This window comes from Ammospiza caudacuta, chromosome 1 (genome assembly GCF_027887145.1).
Source record: "Ammospiza caudacuta isolate bAmmCau1 chromosome 1, bAmmCau1.pri, whole genome shotgun sequence".
Taxonomy (NCBI): domain Eukaryota; kingdom Metazoa; phylum Chordata; class Aves; order Passeriformes; family Passerellidae; genus Ammospiza; species Ammospiza caudacuta.
This window is the reverse complement of record NC_080593.1, coordinates 14,302,935-14,322,905: the sequence shown is the minus strand read 5'-3', so window position 1 is coordinate 14,322,905 and position 19,971 is coordinate 14,302,935. Positions and strand designations below refer to the sequence as shown.

Sequence of the window (19,971 nt, the reverse complement as noted above, 5' to 3'; positions counted from 1 at the left end):
CCAGCAGCCTTTTAAATGCCAAGTAGATGCTTTTAATTGGCCATACCACTGAAATGCTGCAACTGACTGTCTCTATGTTTAGAAACTCGCATCTGATGCTCTGAAATGAACAAAGGAGGCTGGGATAGGAGGTAACCAGTCTGTCTTCTCCAACTAATGGAACTGATTTTCCCCTTTCTTCATTACATTGGCCAGCATGAAGAAGAGCAGGTTTTTAAGGTCAGAACCACAAAGGCAATGTCCCAAACCCACAGTATCTCTTCCCCAGCAGCACTCACACACCACTGCCTCCTCCATATGGAATGATACGGACCAGGAGCTCCACTGGGCTCCTAGCAAAGCATCCATCACCTCACCCAACTTGCCAATTCACTCAGACCTCAGCCAGAATTCCTCCCAGGATCTGTGGAGGAAGGCCCAGAGAGGAACCGGCCAGGGGCTTGTAGCAGTGTTTCCCTTTTATCTGAGTTTACAGCAGCACAGACATCCCTAGCTCCTTGCAGTTCCACTGGAGTTCCTCACACTGAACAGCTTCCCATCTTCCTTCATCTTATTATTTTAGCTTTTGTTCCTGTTTCATTTACTTCACAGGCTCAGCAGGCAGTGCTCTCCAGCTGGACATCTGTACACAAGAGCTGAAGAGCTCATTTATAGAGACAACAAAACTGGATGGCAGCACACAATGATCATCCCATCAGGCTGTGAAACTAAACCAGGCTGTGACCTCTGTTTCAGCCTCAAAATCAGTGATAACAGAAGTGACCAGGAATTCCTGTATTTACTGGAGCTGATTTTCCCCACTAACTAAAGCTTAACATCTCCTCCCCAGCCTTACTCCTCCTTTGCACTGATTAGTTCCACATATGAGTGAATTTTATTCTGATACTGCTTGGTTGTCAAGTCTTTATTCATTGCTAGATGAGATAAGTGAATTTTAAAATGCAACAGATTTAGCAAAAACATTAAATACTCACTGTTTAAAATTTGCAGGTTCATATCTGAACACTGTTGGGAAGCATACCCTGCAACCTGAATTGTACTTTAAACTTCTTGCTAGATATACATTCAGCCAAAACCCAAACATGTTTTGCAGCAATACATAACCTTAATAACCAGAAAGCAAGACAGACAAATATTTTAATCTTCAAAAGCTCTTGAACAACAAATGTATTATGGTTGCATGGTTGTAGGTTACAACTAAATAGATGAAAGCAGGTCAAAACAAAGATCCATATATATTACCAGGAAAAATATATGTGCTTCTAACCTTGGGAAATAAAAAAATCCACTAAACCTGAACATCTAACTGTTGGGGGTTTTTTTAAACTTACTCAGTCTTTTATCAATCTACTCTGTCAGGACCAGCCTTTCACCCTCAAACCAAGGAAGAGCTGCAAAAACATAAAAAATTAATACCAATAGAGACAAACACTTAAACACGGGAATTTACAAAGTACACCCTCACTTAGAAAAAGGGCAGAGGAAAAATCTTCAATTATCCTATACCACATACTTTAGAGCTCTCTGTTTTCAGTATAGCTTTCAGTACAGCTCTCAGTATAGCTCTCAGAGAGGTGCTGAGCACTGCATTTAGCGAAGCGGAAAGACAAACAACCTGTGCACATTCCAGCACTCCTTTATCACGAGCGGGAGACTCTCTCACCCTGACCCTCCTTGGCACTCCCAGCTCATGATGCAGCACTGAGTCCCCTCAGCTGTGGAGCAGGCATTGCTCACCCAGACACTGCCCACCCATCACCTGCCGTGAGACTGGGACACAAACACACATCCTTCCTACATCACTGATGAAAAACAAAGGCAATGTGTTTAACAGACTTGCTCAGCCTGAGAGCAGAAGTGGAAAAAACTCACCAGCTCTCAGATCTTGCACTGATATCTTTAGAGGGGCAGAGAGGAGATTTGACAGATGGGCATCCACAAATGGATGACTTGAAGCAAAAGGAGGTAAAACAACAAAGGAGATGGAGAAAATTATACCTTCACTTTGGATTTATTTGTTTTGTTGTTGGCTTTTTGCCTGCTTAACATGTGGTCATGACTGACTTTTGAATGCCAACAGCTGAATGCTGTCCATGTACACAGCCCTCAGCTAATGGAACAGCATAGCATCAAATGATGCACACTGGCTGTTACCTCTGTGCACTAGGCAAGGATTTTTCACTTTGTGTCTGTTATTCCCAACTTGCTGGTGATGGCAAGAAACATATGTGTTTTCACGTTTTGAAAGTCAGGAATTTTGAGCTCTTTCATAGAGTTTTCATTGCACTAAAAATATCACCAGCAACTGTACTAAAGACAGACAATACTTCATGGTATTCATGAAAGCACCTGAGGCAGAGGGCACATCAAGAAACACAAATTATTCCATCAAAACATAAGAAAACAAGTTTCTTATTCTGAGAATGATCGAACACTGGAAGAGGTTGCCCAGAAAGGTGGTGCAGGCTCCATCCTTGGAGATGTACATTCTCAAAACCTGGCTGGACCCAGACCTGAGTAACCTGCCCTAGCTGCCCCTGCTCTGACCAGGCAGGCTGAACCCAACAATCTCCAGAGGTACCTTCCAACCTCAGCTCAACTGTGATTCTGTGAAAGACATGAATTTTACACATTATCCAGGACAAAAATAACACATATTGTGGTGATTTCATAGTGCACTCTCTTTGGGTACAGTTCCTTTTAATTATTTACTCACCATGGCACAAGCTGCCAGCAACAAGTTACTATCACTCAGGAAGAAAACTGATACATACAACTTCTGTTTTCTTGACCTTCCATTAATCTCTCTTCGGTAACATTTAACATATTAAAACACTTTATTTCACCACATTTGGACAACCCATGTTCATTCTCCCTTCCTCTCAGTCTATGCAAAACTACATCTGAAATTACAAAGCTCATGACCATCTCATTGAAAAGGAAAAAACCCTGCTCAAATATACCTGGATGAAGAAATATTCATGGCTATTGAATCCCCCAGAACTTCTGTTTAAAACACTGCATTTTTAGGTTAAAAGCAGGCAGCTGTATCCATCATGTGGGGGTTTAAAGCCTCTCATGACAGAGATGCCAGGCTCTTTGCAGATACCCTGAACTTCTCCTCCATGGATTCACCTGTACTACAGCACTTCACCAATGCTGCTCACCAGGTACACAGCACCTCCCTTCTGAAGGACTCAAAACCAGAGACTGAGGCTCCCAAGAAACATCAGCAACAATTTGGTCTCAGGCTCTCAGAATGATGCCCAGTCCTTTAGTCCACAACCTTCCTCAGTTAATTGAATAGATTTACACTGTGCCATTTAGACTTCCTGGCTACAAAATGACACCAACACACAATTATAATATTGTGCCCTTCAATCCTCTGAATTATATTTCAATTCTAGTGAAACACCACATCTTTGGTGACAGTGACAAAACAATTGTCACTAAGCTGTGTTTGAAAGGACTTCAAGGTAAATGAAACTAATTTTCACTTTAAATTTGATTTTGAAACTGAAATATCATTGTTGTTGGAGCTTTTCAAAATATGCATGCATGCTTTTCTCCTATCTAAACACATTTCATTAGAGAAATCTTTTTTTTTTATTCTGTTTACAAAGAGGATTAGAAAGGATTGCATCTTTCACATAAGTATAAATCCCTGCAACCCAGCAATCTGAAATTTTGTACTCATCAGTCTCAACCCACAGGAACAGCAAAACTCCCTGCAATAGGAGATGTGGGAAACACAATCTGTTTTGCAGGTAAGGTCATTGATGCTAGATGAGACTTAGGGCACTCACAGGAAGTTTCAAATTATTTCTTTGTGGTTTATAGAGTCCAAAAAAATTAGCTTTCCATGTAGGAAGAAAGCATATCCTAGAAAGAATTATTATTCCTACAAGGCACAGTGATACTCCACCTCAAAATAAGTACATGGACAAACCCATTTAACAACAAATAAGCAAAAAATTTGGCAGCTGACTAAACAGCAAAGACAAAAGCACAGGAAAAAAGGAACTACAAAATGATGTGCCAAGTACACTGAGTTATATGCTTGCTGTTGCTGATCCACCCCACAGAGCATATCGTGCGCCATTTGCTTTGCTGCAGGTGGGTGAACCCAGCAGCCAGAGGCACAGAAGCCCATGCACAAACATTTTTCTCCCTCTTGAGCTCCCCTTTTTAACCTACATTTCCAATTCTTTCTGCTGTACCAATGTTGTTATCTCTGACAGGGCAACATATGAATCAAAATCAGCAAAGTCACAGTGGGAAGTTTGTCATAAGCCTGTTATCCATAGTGCATCCCTGCATTAAGCAAGGCAGGTTAACTAGATAAGCCTTCAGTCTTTCAGAGAAGCAGAATCAAGGCAGGTAACTAATTTGTAATGATAAGTCATTCCTCACCATAAATAGAATTGTAAATTTAAAAAAACACACAGAAAATATATGGGATAATTAATTCACAGTCATTATAAAAAATGCAGCATAACTGGTTGTTGCATTTACACTCTTCCAAAACTAACACAACATCTAAGGGGACAGAAACATGATTTTTATCAATGCAGCTTACTTCTATTAAGGACAGCTAGTTGACCCAATAGGCTTTGGTACTAAGTTATTAAGAATGTGATTCAAATCATTGGTTATTCAGAACACAATAATACCAAAAAAGATTTTACTGCAGTGGAAAAAAGCACATACGATATGCTTCAGCTGTGTACAATCTGTTCACCTGCACAGTTCAATACAATTCAAACAAAATTACACCTTGCAAATCAAGTATTACTCCAGGCCACTGAGAAAGATTTCTACTTAGAGATTTCTTCTTTTTTCATTAGAATGGCTCAAGGAAGCAAGAGACAGGATTAAGTCAAGCTATGAGTCACTAGGTAATACAAACATGTCTGTCTCACACACAAAAGTATCTGAAAATTATTTTAACATTCAATTTCAAAAAAATTAATCCCAAGAAGCAAATTTACCAACTAGAGGTGATCAGGAGCCAATTTTGTGAATATTTCACAGATGGGAAGACCTATTCATTTGGTTGAAACCATTCATAGGAACGATTAGGTCAGGAATTACCTAGCTAAGTACAGTTAACAGCACTACAATAACTTATAAATAATCAATAATTCTGCAAATAAATTAGTACCTTGGAACAAAAAACAGAGTAAATTGCTCTTACAGGTGAAAAACACAGAAAGTAGAAATTATGTGAGATTCCAATTCTAAGGATAGAGAATCTATTATGATATTCTGATAATAAAAATATGTTTCTTTAAAAGATTATTTGAAAAATGGATGACAATCCAGGCTCAGTTTAGGGCAAAGATTTCATATCACAATATCCCACTCATCATAACAGAAATGCATCTCAAGTTCAACACACATCCAAATCTTTGCAAGACCAACTCCAAAGCATACTCTTGTCTCTCACTGGTCATTTTCTTCTTAGGGACACAGAAGTCCCTCTGGTGTCTCATTTCATTTATCCCCGTAACTACAGGCAGCACTACAGCTACAATAGTAGGATCCTTCCACCAGCCTGTATTTCTACTCTTGCCCAGCACCCTTTTCCCTTTCTGTTTGCCCAGAACTACTGGCATATGTCCTGGCTCCTCACAGCCTTCTGTGCATGGCAGCACTCTCACCCCTTCATTTCATCTCAGCTTGGGCATCTGCCCATTCTCCTGCCATTCCAAATTCTTCATACCCAAAATGAAACAAACACCAGTAAGACGTCCTCTCTCACTTGTCCCTGAGAAATAAATCCCTTCTGCCAGACACATGCAGCTTCCCCTGTGCTAATTCCTCCAAAAATTGGACAGGGTTTCTACCTGTCAATTATTTCTCTTTAGAGGTGACGGGCTGAAAGTAATGTCACTTCTTGGAGTCAGTAGGTGGATGAAGCTTTTGGCAACTCTCCCAGAAACCCTTTTCATGTTTCTGCAAGATACTGCTGGGGCAAAGTTGCTAATCTACAACTGTGCTGCAAATCTCAGCCCAAGAACATATGTTCTTGTGCTGTCAAGAAAGAGAACTGCAGTGAAAACATTACATAGTGCCAACCACTCACAAAAGATATATGGGTGCTCAGGCCCAATGCGCTGAGCAGAAAATTAAGACTGTTCTCATTGCTTTTCTGAAAATGTCTGTGTCATCTATAATCAATGAAACAGTCTGGAACAAAGCACAGCAATCTCTTTGTTATCCGAGTAGCTGAAGAAAAACAACCTAACATAAGAAAAGAGGACTTGTTATAGCTCAAATAACACAAATGCGTTTGTAAAAATTCATTGTCAGTACTTTGGTAAGAGACTGGCGACATGGACTTCAAAAATGCCACCATTTAGAATAATAATACAAAATAAATTGTTGCTAATACTGAGGAAGGAAATGAGAATTCTTAATGTGATTCCTAAGAGAAACAGGATTGGCTACAAAATCTTGACTCACATGAAGAAATCAAGACACTGAAAACAGAAAAAATCATTCTAGCATAAATGAACTCAGGAGTAATTCATAATACACATTGCATAAGCAATTATTTAATTCAATTCCATGTGTTTACCGCAATTTACCTATTAAAAATAGTGAACTGCTCTATTCAAATGATCAATACATAGAGTGTTGAAAAATGATAAAAGAATTTATCAGCATCTATTGTACTAACTAATATAACTTCAGCTCATTCCAATCTTCTTGATTTAATGTTGTCTGGTGCCTTGCTTCCCATCCCTACATGAGATCATATGCATTCCTTTCCACTTTGGTCACCATGCTCCAATAGACATTAAATATTTTCATAAAAACCAAGAATAAGTACATACTGAACAACTAAAGATGAGACTAGTGCGGAAGATTAGCTGCTGTTCAATTCTCTCCAATTTCTGCTAACTTCAGACACTCAAAGAAATCTGATTATGCTGTGTATAGCCCTTCATAACTATGCTTGTGGAGTAACAAAGTGTCATCTCATTATCATTTCACAAAAATTAACTGAAAATGTTAATACTTCAAATGGATTAATTATCTTTTTTTTTTCTCTGAATCAGAGTAGTACAAAACACCTATTTACAAAAGGGCACACACTTCTGTGCCACACCAGTACAAGTGACAGAAAACATACTATTACCTGCCTGAAATCCTGATTAAGCAGAAACTTAATGATACCAAGTTAAACTGACACCTCTGCAGAACAGGGACCTCAATGCCTACGAGCACTGAGCTTTTATAGATTCTTTAGAAATGACCAAAGGCCCACTGAAAATAGTTTGGTTCATTAGCAGGGTATAAAGACTTCTTTATTTGGGGTGTGTAAATCCTGACTGCTGAGACTTAGTTTGCATTTACACTACACAGAGTTAACAGGAATGAAGGGAAAAAAATAAAAGCTATATTAAGCTGCATATTTTCCAAGATGACTTGGTCCTGTGTAGTGAGAATAGCAATCAAAAGTGCAACATTCTTTTAAAATTACTCATTTCTAACAGAAAATACACATTTTTTTCCTTTTGAGTTTTTCTGCAAGCTACCATCACAATTATGGGCAATGTGGGATTGTACAAAAGGGCTTGATTCTTCAAATTTTTTTAGTATTGTGCTCAGAAGAGTGCTTCTTGTTGGCTTCTCTAGCAAATAATGCAATTCATGGAGAGATACTGAAATAATATTGAAAAAATGAAGGAAAAAATACTCACACTGCATTTCACTGTTTTATTTTTAAGACTGTTATCAAGGAGAGAAATAATTTGTAATTTGTGTTTTGTATTAATTCACTAGAGACTCAGAAAGTACAAATTATCAATGCTGGGTTAGCAAGACAAACCAGACCAGCTGTGGGCATGCAGATTATTCACTGACATAAGGCCTTCTACATAGATTAGTAAAAATTAATACAGACATGGCCTACCAGCATTAAGTTGAAAATAAAAACTTTGCAGAATAGTGAATAATCATAGATTCAACTACAGCTAAAGGCAAAAATCATGTTTTTAGGGTCACTGCTGTGGTTATCACTGAGATTCTGGGAAGAGCAGGACAAGTGTGACTCAAACACTTCACTGCTGCTGACGGGGTTGGGTGGACAAGGTCAGAAAACACAAGTTGAAACCAGGAGCAGATGAGAGAAGCAGAAAACAATTCAATATCCATGCACATTTGTAATTTATTTACTAAAGCGGAGGAAAGAAGCATACCTTTCTCTCATGAGCACTGGGCACACCAGGGGTGTTCTGCTTGAGGAAGCCTGCTGTTGTGGACCACCTGGTGGGGTTCTTGCGAGAGGGCTCCTCTGCAGGGAAATTTGTGTCGCTCACAGAGGCGGAGAGGCCAATCAGCGCAGGGTCACTACTGCGGCGGACGTGGAGAGGCATATCTGCAAAATCAAACAGACAGTAAATAAACATTGACTAGATTTAAAATGTTTCTGACAAAGGAAAAATATTTTTTCAAGCTCTGGAAGGATGGTGCGACCAAATGTGGCTTCACAGAGTAAGGAGTTCTGGACCTCAGCGCAGCTCCTCAAGTGCAAGGTCTGTCCCTCAAACCACAGCCTTGCTGCTTGGTTGCACATGGAGAGAAGGAAGGGAAAACCAACCCCTCTGAACCAAGCACAGCTCAGCGGCTGTCCAAGCACAAAGCTATCTGTTGGGCGGTGTGCAAAACAAAAACATGCAAAATGGATTTGGACAACCAGGAGGTTAAGGTGACATACAGGCATTTTGAAGAGCAAGCAGGCAAAGCCTGGTAGCAAAGCAAGGGGTGGACTTGGACAACGTGTCCCCCACCCCGCTGCCAGGGCGGGGCACTGCGAGCACAACGTGCTGCCAGGAAGCTGCAGGCCAGCCAAGGCAGCCTCCTGACCTTCTACAATATACTCTGCATTTCCCTCTCAAAACTTATGGAAGAGACTGTTTTCTCCTCTGCATTCTTCCTTTGCCTCTTCCTGACAGCTCAAGCAAGATCTGAACTGATTAACCCTGATTCCCTCAGCCTTGCAGCTGGGGTGACTGACAGGAGAAAAATATTTCATTAGTAAAAAATGACGCAGCAGGAAGGTAGACTGATTGGAAAGAGATAAGGTTTTCTTAATATATGTACATCCATTCTGGAAACTTAAATGGCACATTAAAGTTAGTTTCTTTTGAAAGAGAACTTAATTTTTTCCAATTTCATTTATCATCCTACAGAAAATACCCACATATCTATCCTCTCCTCGCCCAAACAGAAGTTTCACTGCCTGAATTTGTGACCTCTTAGTACTCTCCCACTCAGCATCAGAATAGAGAGGCTGTGATTTATCAGTTTTATTTCTCTTTATTGCAGCACTGAGAACTCTGAATGCAAAGTGCAAAGGAAAAAGGTGAAAGCAATGGCACCTAAGCAGTTGAGTCAGTGGGAAAGGCACAATGGGCAACAGCTGAGAATAAAAACCAGGACTGGGTTTTAATGCTTCAATGAAACAGTTCCCAAGGAAACTGAGGGTGCAGGTCTGGCAATACTAACAGGAAAACACAATGACAGGAGCTGTTTGTTAAATGACTTGTCTCAATCTCAACAATAGCATCACGTTAATGTTACATTTAATAATATTAAAGAATCTTATTCTGCAGGGCATCACGAATACACTGAAAAATACAGTAAGTCATGCCACATAATGAAAACATGCAAGTTTTTTTTAATCTACAAGGACTCCTGCTGCTGAGATATAAACAAGTGTTACATGACCGACCACCAAAACAGTCAATCTATTTCATGTTCATTCTGGTAAACAAGAATAACAAAGAATTAATGGGTTTTTTTCCCCACAGCTGTTGTACTATTTCTCTTTGCTTTCAATTTTTTTTATTTTTATTTTCATAACAAAAGGTAATTTCCAGCAAATAAAACACTTTATTTTCTAAACATGTATACACTTACTTATACATACACACCTAAATGCATAATGGAACTAGAATTAATTAAAGGAATATTTCATGAAAGATTACTAATTATGAAGGAAAGTATTAATGGGCAGAGTTAAGTCTACTAAGAATGTGATTTCTCAGTATATACTCACAGACTCTAATAGAGGGTCTTTCTTTGATTGCCTTGTTTTCAACTACTTCAGCTTTCATGAAGCAGCTGAAGGCAAAGCATCTCCTTTCCCCCCATGACAAACACACAACCAGTGCCCTATGAAACCCCAGGAGCTCTGTGAGCAGAGGTGGCTCAGCTGCAGCCCCAGCACTGGATGAGGTGACCCCTTCCCAGCAGTGCTGTGCTGCTGGCACAGCCCCCAGCACACTTTCTCCTTTATTAGATCAGCCTGAGCCAAAGGGGCTCTCTAGTATGTAGTGCCACTTAAGAATACCAATCTATATCTGCTCCAAGCAGCAGCCCGTGCACATTATCATGTTTGCCTTCACTACCCACCCCACAACAGAGAATTACAATTTTCAAACATGAGTTCACTTGCTCCTTATGCTTGTACGTCTATATATAAGCACGGTGATAGCAAAATGTTCTTGTATTTTTACACTTCTTCTTCAAATTGCTTGACAAAACAAAAGTTCAGTTGGGTGAACTTCTGTAAGAAGAGAAGCCAAACTGCCAACAAAGAAAGGAAATCAAACCAGCATTTCTGGAGAGGAGCAAGTCATTATCTCTGCCTTGGCTTCTGCTTTGCAGTCAAAACCTGACAGTTTGCACAATGGTGAGTAGAGACTCTTCAAAATACAGGTAGTCAATTATACAATGGAATTCCCAAATACTAATATGCTCTGGAGAGAACATTAACATGAGAAGCTTCTCTACAAAATCTACTCACAGATGAGCCACCTTTAGTATGACTAGTTTCATTTCAATAAGTTTAGCTATTGAGATATTTTCAGATATTTACTGAACATTTCATCAAATCTTTTTAACTAAGGGTATTCTGTCAATATGAAGGTAGAAATCATCTCTTCTAGTCTCTTCTTATGGAAATGGTTCCATACCTTAGGAGAAGTGATTTCTTTTACAAAGCAAACTTTGCAATAAAGTGAATTATAGAACAGAAAAAATTTGTGTTTGTTGCATCTATGTACTTCCCAAATTAACAAGGAACTTAAACACATGGCATTACTTTTTTTTTATTACTGGAAGGGGACAGACACACAGAGCTGGCTCTAACCCATGCTGCCTGGCAATGGTCAATAGGTCTTAATCTGAGAAGTAAATCTTGTTCACACTGTTAACCACAAGCTGGAAACATCATCTGCATTCTCTTCAACTGTTTCCTCTCCATTAAAACAACAACATAAAAGAATACATTGAACAATTTTTTTTTTAAACCAATATATTGTTGGCTAAAATCCTCTAGTTTACAGAATTTGACTAGAATTTATAGATTTGAAGAGGATATACTTTGAAATATTAAAAGGAAAATCAAAGGAAAAGAACTTAATAATTAAACCACAAGATAAAGTACGCATGGGACCAATGCAATGTCACTGATTCCAGGATGATGGCTGATACTGTTTGAAGTCTGTGGTTTCTTTGAAGAGTGGATAAAACAGCAATGAACTCTAATCACAAGGCTTCAAATTCTCTGTGGCACTAATGCACTGTAAATATTGATTTGCTTCTGCAGCTAAGGTGCCTTTTAAATAAGCACTTGAAATGGTAAATCTAATAATGAATTACAGGAAGTTTTAAAAGTCTAAGGAATAAAGAAAAATTGAATTAAAAATCCTGAAAGTTACCACTAACGCAGCTCTTGAGTCACATTCAAGGACTTGAAGTATTCAACCAAGAGTCAATTTCAGAAAGAATTATGTTGACAGAGAATCCCATTAAGTTATGTATATAGCCAGAATTCTGCTACAAGATGGTTATTTGTAGGATAGATCCAAGCTGTATAACAAAACACTCACATTCATAATCAAGAAATTCTGACTGGAAGTCTCATTTTATTAAAAGCAACCCCAGTTTCACTATAAATTATAAAAACAGCCAATACACATTTTATAACCATCTTTAAATGTAAAGAACACAGAGTTGTACCTTCCCTTCCTGCCAGCAATTCCATTTTTATTTTAAAAGGGTCATCACCTTCTCTGATTTTCAAATATGCTCACGAGTAAAAGTATTTGAGGATCTGGCAAATTTCATCCATAAAGCTGAGTATGCTGCCCTGTGTGCAGGCACTCAGCACAATGGATGGTGGCCCCCCAGAGCAGAGCTGATAGATACCTTCCCATCCCAATTTCCTCTTGGATGTCAGCTTGGAGGGCATGACTAGAAAAATACGTAGTTATATTTATATAGCATGGCAAACATAATTTTACTCTGTGAAGGTTTCAGCTCCCCAGTGCCACTGCAGTTTGTACAATTTGGTGTGCAGTGGATTTAAGGCACAGAAATGAAAAAATGATCTCAGAGTCATTTCTGGCCATCTCACACAGAACATGAGGCTCATGACAGATGAGTAGAGCGGAAGAGGATTTTTTTTTTCTCTCCACACACTAAGAGACATCTCTGGGAAAATGATGAATCAGTAAAACCAAAAAACTCTGTGGGAAAGAGTAGCTTTTAACCAAAAAGCTGCTCAGGTTAGACAGAGTTCCTGAAAGTGATCCCACAGATACATATGTACATCAGGGTGCACTGTATACACAAGACACACACAGATCCTGCATCAACATCAAAAAACCACTCTGGGGATGGGAGAGAGAAATTGAACAGCTCTGCTGTCTCCACCACCCATCCAGCTCATCATTCTACTCAAATCCTCATCTGGAGCCCAAGAGAAAGGATGAATCAGGGTCATCCTGGGGTTGAGGAAAGCAGGACTGCTTCTTTCAGCTTGAAGTACTTGGAAATACAAGTTAAGGCTTTGTCTATATTTAATTGAAATATCTCTTTAAAAATATTTAGATTAGCCTTGAGTTTCACACTCCAGCACAGCTCCTGGAGTTCTGGTTCCAATTTCAGTAGGTTCAGTTCATCTTCTTGTTCCACTCAGTTAGACACAGCAAGAGCAAAACACCCCCTCTAACATTCAAAAGCTCAAATTCCCCTATCAGTTAACTTTCATATTTGCAAACCTCTAAAAACGAGGTGATGGTAACTTCCAAAGACCACCAAGGCTGTTGTAGACTTGACTGTGGACAGAAGGAAAATAGTTGGAGGCAAAAACCAGCTGACTGTGAACTTATCTCCGAACTACATTAAACCCTAGCAGCAGCTAACATAAGCCAGCACTTCTCTACAAGATTAACAAAACAGTGCAAATCAAATGTAGATATCTTGAATTAGAAATGAAAGGAAAAAAACACCCTTAAGCCATTCCAAGAGGTGAAGAAGCACTGCTGGGAAGACAACACCATCTGTCCTGCAGAAGAAAACAGGCACACTACAGGGAGATGACAGCTGGGATGGACACAAAACAGGGGCACTGCAAAGCTACCACCAGTTGTAGGTGCTTTCAAAAACTTACTTTTGAATGTCACAGCAAAGGAGGAGGATATACATACACTTATTTATTTATACACACACCACCAACTTTCTCCTCATGGCCCAGAGCAGTATTTTTCTCCCTCATGGAATCCACCCCAAAAAAAAAAAAAAAATTTCAGCACTTGGGAATGTTGAAATCTCCAGAATCTGTTTATTTGTATTATTCTCCCCAAGTTTATCCTCCTGTCACTAGTTACTCCCATCCTTTTAAAAAAAACTCTCTTTTCATATGTCACAGACCTCTCAAATCTCCCCTTAGCAGTGCTACACAGCACATAACCTTTGCTTCTTTTAAGTCACTATTTCTGTTCATTTTTGTAAACATTATTCCAGTCTTAACTTGTTCAGAAGGCACCTTGAATAGTCTATTTCTTATATGAAATACCCTCAGTGCTGTTTAAATCATCCCTGTCAGCTTTTGAACTTTGATGCTAATACATAGTCAGCAGTAATCATATTTGGGTATTTTACTGTCATGGTATCAACCCAGAACATCCAAAGAAATCCTGAAATGTCTTCTGTAGTCTTGCTTCAGCATCTGTCTTGATAATTAAAGTATAAGTTCAGTTTAGATCAATGTCCTTATACATTATCTTCTATTTATTCAGGCTGAATCAAACTGTATTCAGCTGTACAGCACATATCTGTTGGGTTATATATATCCTTCCTTCTTTCATGCGATTCTATTTTCCCAGTCTATTAACAACTAGAAATTTAATTAACATACTCTTTACAGTACTGATTCTTTCAGATTTAAAGATGTTAAATAAAACCAAAAGTGACAGGAAGCCTCACAAAACCCTATTGGACAACAATCTCTAGACAAAGACTGCCTCCAACTTTTAAGATTTCTATGCTGATTTTTAATCCATGAAGTGTTTATGGTCACATTTCAAGACACTTCAATTTCTATCAAATGCTTCAACATTTGCAAATACTACATGAATTACCCAGTATTCACCTGCAAATGCCAAGTGTTTTGTATTCATGGCTTTCCCTTTCAGAATTACAAGAAAGGTGACATAGTTTAGATAATTAGCATTTCTCTACTTGAAAATATGTTTATGCATAAAAAGATCAACTTCTAAAATTAAATTTTCTACATTCAGAATTCTTGGTTAAATAACAAGACTTCTACAGCTCTTACAGAGAAAAAATCATTGTTTCATACAACTCCAGATATTTATAACTACTTCATGTAGAAACCAACTGTTTTAGTTGTTTTTCCAGCAATTCATCGTCGAACAGCTTATGTACTTCTCACAGACATATTTTCAATGTTATCAAATACTCTCTGTTTTCTTGTATCTTTAGTTTTAAAAAGGCACATTTATAATCATTTGCACATTAAAGCATGACAAGTCACCATTAGCCTGTTTTCCTCCCACCAGTGCCCCACACACTTGGAGCACTGGCACGGAGCCACACCAGGGGCTGGGCCACAGCACTGCGAACACAGCGTGGTCTGGCAGATGGCAGAAGAATGCAGCAACTTCTGTCCCCAGCCATCACACAAATGCAGAGAAAAGACATTTGGCTATGTAAAACACACCAACAGGAGCCCACTGCATGCTAGCACACCTTTAAGAAACATAGGACATTATGATAGCATGCCTGTGAACAAAACTGGAAGAATGGATAACAGAGAAAAGAACACAAGCAAGCCACTAAAAAGAAATCTTGTTACAAAGCAGAAGAAAGAAAAAAAGTCTTTACTTTCGTGGTATAATTTTCAGTTTCTTTTAATAGAACCTAAGTTTCTCATTTCCCCAACCATGACTGCTTGATGACTTTGAAATTCAGAAATAAAAAAACAACCTGCCACAGTTATATTTTAATAATGAGGTAATGTTAAATCCTTATCTTGAAAGGCCTTTAAAATAACAATCTTCCTTCTCTTTCTCTAATACTCTTTCTTCTTACTTTTGAATACTAGGATCCAGGAAGAAAATTATGATTGCACCCTGAAACTCAATTTACTTAGACACTGACTTTTAAAGCTAATTAGAGAAAGATCTTTAAAACTGAAATTAAAATTTAATTACCTTCACCCTCTCTGTCTCTTTTCTCTGGGCTCTTTTCTAAAATGCAAATATCTTTATATGCCAAAAGAAAAGACAAAAATGTCAGATTTTACAAATGTTCTACTCATCCCTGTCAAAAAATTGCATTTCAGTATATTTTAATGAGCTACAGTCTCTAGGTTTTGGGTACATTCTTCATTATTTCCTTAAAACATCCTGGATTACCTCTTTACCTATTTTCATGCCACTGCTACACATGTAAGAAAAATGTACTTGTAGTCCCCCAGATGCCAAAATTTTTGCAAAAAATTTACATCTTACTTTTTCAAACAGTTTGTGTCACAGTAGGAAACATCAGCTTTGCTGCTGTTGAAGTTATTTTCCTTTCATTAGAGATCACTTTTCATTACTAATAATACTATGATTGATATTTAGTTATGTTTTAATGAAGACACTGTATTACATACCTTCATTCATTCTACAGTGCAAGCCAGAGTTTACAGTGACAGGAACAAATTCCTGGCTGCTCTGAGTTGATTAAACTTCAGCACTCTGAGACACAGGAAGGAAGCTGGCAGATATTTTTCTTACCACAACTTTGAAACATCCCCTGAAACTTAATGGAAAAATTCCTCCTGTTACTAAACATAATGCAGTGCTATGAAAACTGTTGATTGTTTATGGTCCAAATGCTTTGGATAGGCTCAGAAAAGAAGGAAGAAGTTTGCAATGTTTTACTGGATAGAAGAGAAAAAATACAGATGCAACAATGCAACAATGAATTGTAACTTAAAAAGCTCAGTTGGGAAGAACAAGAAAAGTTTAAATGTGTATAATACACAGTACAGTTATTTCATCAGTGACTTTTAGTCAGAGAAACCTGCTGTGGTTGCCAATGCCATGACCCCTTCTGGTCCCCAGGCCACCACTGAGCTTTTCTGTGAGGAGGGGAAGGGGTGGGAGAAGAGCAGCACCCTGCAGCACCAGATATCAAGGGTTCAGTACTGCTTGTGAGTCTGTGTCCATTTCTGACTTATCAGAGAATAAGGCTTCTCTCAACATCAGTTGCCAACACAGCCTCCTACATGCCTGCACGACCTCATGTGTGAAGTGAGAATTCCTATGCAGATCATTTGCAGATGCCAAAGAGTTAAACATGCTGTAATTGCAATTCAGCAGCTATGTGTGTAATTAGCAAGAGATTTGTCACTAACACAAGTCCTTACAAAGCTGGTACTGGAATCTCCCTCCTTTCCTACTCTCCATCAAAAAAGGAGAATAATGCCTCACCCACTGGCTCATGAATGGCATCACAAAGTGACAGAGAAGTAAAGGCCCGCACTGCCCAGAGGGCTTCAGAGCCTGCAGGCTGTCCATCAGCATCCCTCAGTGGGAGCTGCCCAGAGGAGGAAATCCTACACACCAGCCACTCCCTGGGGAGGAAATGGAATCCTGCAGCATTTCTACCAATGGTCAGAATGGGAAAAACACCCCCAAAGCTTCTGAATTAGTAATGGTACCATCACTAAACAGTCTGGTGGTACACAGGATATGGTAAATTAAAGGTGGAAGCTGGGATCCTACTGGGGTCCTAATAATGGGAACTGTGAACAAGTTACATGGGATAGTTGTTTACTCAGTTACTTTTGCAGCAGTAAGGGAAAAGGTATCCTTTGCCAATCATCAGATGAATGCTCAGTTCTTGGAGGTGTCTGGCTGTTAATCTGCTACTTGTCCATGCTTGTGTGGAACAGTTCCTTGCCACTGAGCAGGCACTTGGCAATGCTCCTTTTCAGGCTGGGGTGAGCATGGCTGGCTCCAGCCTTGCTCCACTGCAGACAAGTTCAGGAGACATCAAGAATTGAGCTGGGAGGCTTTTTGAGATATAAAAGCAATCCTGTATATCACAGGCCACTGTCAAGGTGGAGAAGTCAACAATTTGGGTATATCAGTGCCTGGAGGTGGATCTGAACCTGAGTTACACAAAATCCAGATAGCTTCAGAAATAATTACAGAAATACAGAACTACAGAAATAATTTAGACAGATTTTTAACAGAAGCATAATAATTATGACAACTAAGAAAACTTGACCACAATCATTTAAAAGGTTAGAGGTTTTGGACAGAAATTATATGTGCATAGCTATATGCACAAAATACAAAAAAAAAAAAAAAATCCCAGAACACGTGGGAAGGAATTGCCTCTATGCACACTACTGAGTTTCCAACACAGCAAACAACATTTACAACTAATGTCTATAATAAGACAGAGTGAACAGAGTCCTGAACTTCTATTAAAAATTACCAACAGCTTCTGCAATCTTAATGGCACTTGCTCTTGTTTCCATGACAGAAACATTTACTAGGATTATTAGAAGCATGTTGGTACATTCATGAAACATGCTCTCATTATCAAATGCTCTCATTATCAAATATCTGTGAGTTAATGTTGCACTGAACTCCTGTCTGCTGCTGATGACCAAGAAGAGCAAAAGATCTCAAGCAGAAGTAGGAAAAGGCCACGTCATGCCACCCTGTGTGCCCATAAACAAGATTTAGCAGAAGGCTCTTCTGCACGCAGGGACTAACACAGCTCAAAGGCAAAGCACAGAGCATAAAGATCTCAAGAATATTATTTTCTGTCATTCAGTTGCAAGTATCAAGCTGTTTCCCCACAGACAAATGGAACATTTGCGTGTTTAAGTAATGAGATGAAATGCCACCAACCCTCCTGGTCCACAGGGGACACATGACAGCAGAGCTGCCATGGCTGTGACATGGGAGGGCAGATAGTGCTGCTCCCTGCCAGTGTGTGATGCTGTGCCTGACCTTTCACTGGGGTAGGTCAGAGAACAGTCTGGAAGCTGCAAAGTTTGGTGACTACACAAAACTAATGGTGACCAAACAAGGTCTTTCCAACCACAGAGTGGGGTATAAGAAGCTCCAGCTTCAACACAACATGCTAAAATTTTCTTTTGTTTTTAACATTAAAGATCACCTTCTGCAGAAAACTCTGGCGTTGCCAGTAGCCAAACAGTGAGGCAATCCAGCCTGCACTGGAAGATTGTTCAGATAATTCCCCAATGGGACAATAACACCTAATGCCTGCTGTTCTCCATGGGGTGACAGACCAGCAGAAAGCCTCAATTATTTTCTAGATATCCCCTTACTGTTTAAAACCATGCCTAGTAAACAGTAGGAAACTAGTGATGCTTGAAGTATGTGCAAAGTTGAGCATGTACATGTACTTTTCAAAGCCCCCTAAAACAACAGGGAGCATAAATTGCTCTGTTTTGGAAATGAAGAATATTTTCTACACCTTGAAAAAACTTTGGTACTGCCTTTCCTTTTTCTCTTCCTTTTTTTTAAAATTTTTATTTCCCCCCCATTCATCTCCTTCTACAGCCCTGGAAACATGCAGTTACACTGCATGCTTAATTATGTGCCTCTCACTCCATTTTTTACTTTCACGTTGCCAAATCTGAAGAGAGTAAAAAATTATTCCCTTAAGTTCAAAACCAAGAATAAGCCAGTAGACAGAGCTTCAACTGAGGTTCAAAAGGAAATCTTGCTACATGAAAGACAGTTCGTGAATTTTTGGATCAATGACTTTTCATGCTTGCAGTTGCCAAATTTCATTAGAATTTGTGATTGGTTCTAGCCCAGAGATGAAGATCATCTTTCTTAGTGGAGAAACAGCTTTAGCCAGAACTAACAGAAGATATTTACTGAAATACTATGGTATATACCTCATGCCAGAATTTGTCAGATTCCCAGCAGCTAACTTTTCCAAGCTGTTTCCACACCACAATGCTCCCTCCTTGTCTCATCCTAGAATGTGCTACAATAATTTCAAGTATCTGCATGCAGAGAGGGCACATGAGGTGGACAAATTTAATTTCACAAAATCTGTAAATATTTATTCGTATTATTTATTATTATTATTCATTTTATGTTGTTAAGGAATTCTCACTTTGTTTCATTCTTCAAAGAAGATTAATAAGGCAGTTATTTTTCTGCAACCCAAGATATATTGATAGACTGAAATGAGAAAAAAAGTGGACTACCAGTATGTTTTACTTGGTTTTCTTCCATTAGCATGAGTAATTGGAGATTTCAGCTTAAACATGAGGAATGTCAACAGATTCCAAAGAAAATCAATAGCCCAGGACAGGTTACTCTGGAAATGCCCTGCAAGTAGTCAGCTGGACAAGAGCACTCTGCAAAACCCCTCACACTCTGCACTCTACACCAAGCAGAAGAAAACATCTTGTTCCAACTGGTCTGGCAACTGAATGGCTTCTTCTGCACCTGAGCCAGACAAGCACCTCGTGCACTTGTGCACCTCACTCTCTCCCAAAACCTCCCTGCAGAAAGACTGTAAGGTAACAAAATCTCTGCTGAGGATGGACAGGAGGAAAACCAGGAAAACAAAGGAACTACACGTGTTCTA

General features: G+C 39.1%; 1 protein-coding gene across 11 annotated transcripts in view; it reads right to left on the bottom strand.

Annotated features, from left to right (window-relative positions):
- Positions 1-19,971, bottom strand: part of PARD3 (par-3 family cell polarity regulator) — a 444,439-nt gene that overhangs the window by 257,508 nt on the left and 166,960 nt on the right. For all 11 annotated transcript variants that reach the window (XR_009275724.1, XM_058819864.1, XM_058820106.1 and 8 more), the window contains exon 4: positions 8,211-8,389. Coding sequence is in view for 10 of the 11 variants with exons in the window: in XM_058819864.1 (XP_058675847.1) it covers positions 8,211-8,389 (179 nt within the window). In the remaining variant the exon portion in view is untranslated. The remainder of the gene's footprint in view (positions 1-8,210; positions 8,390-19,971) is intronic.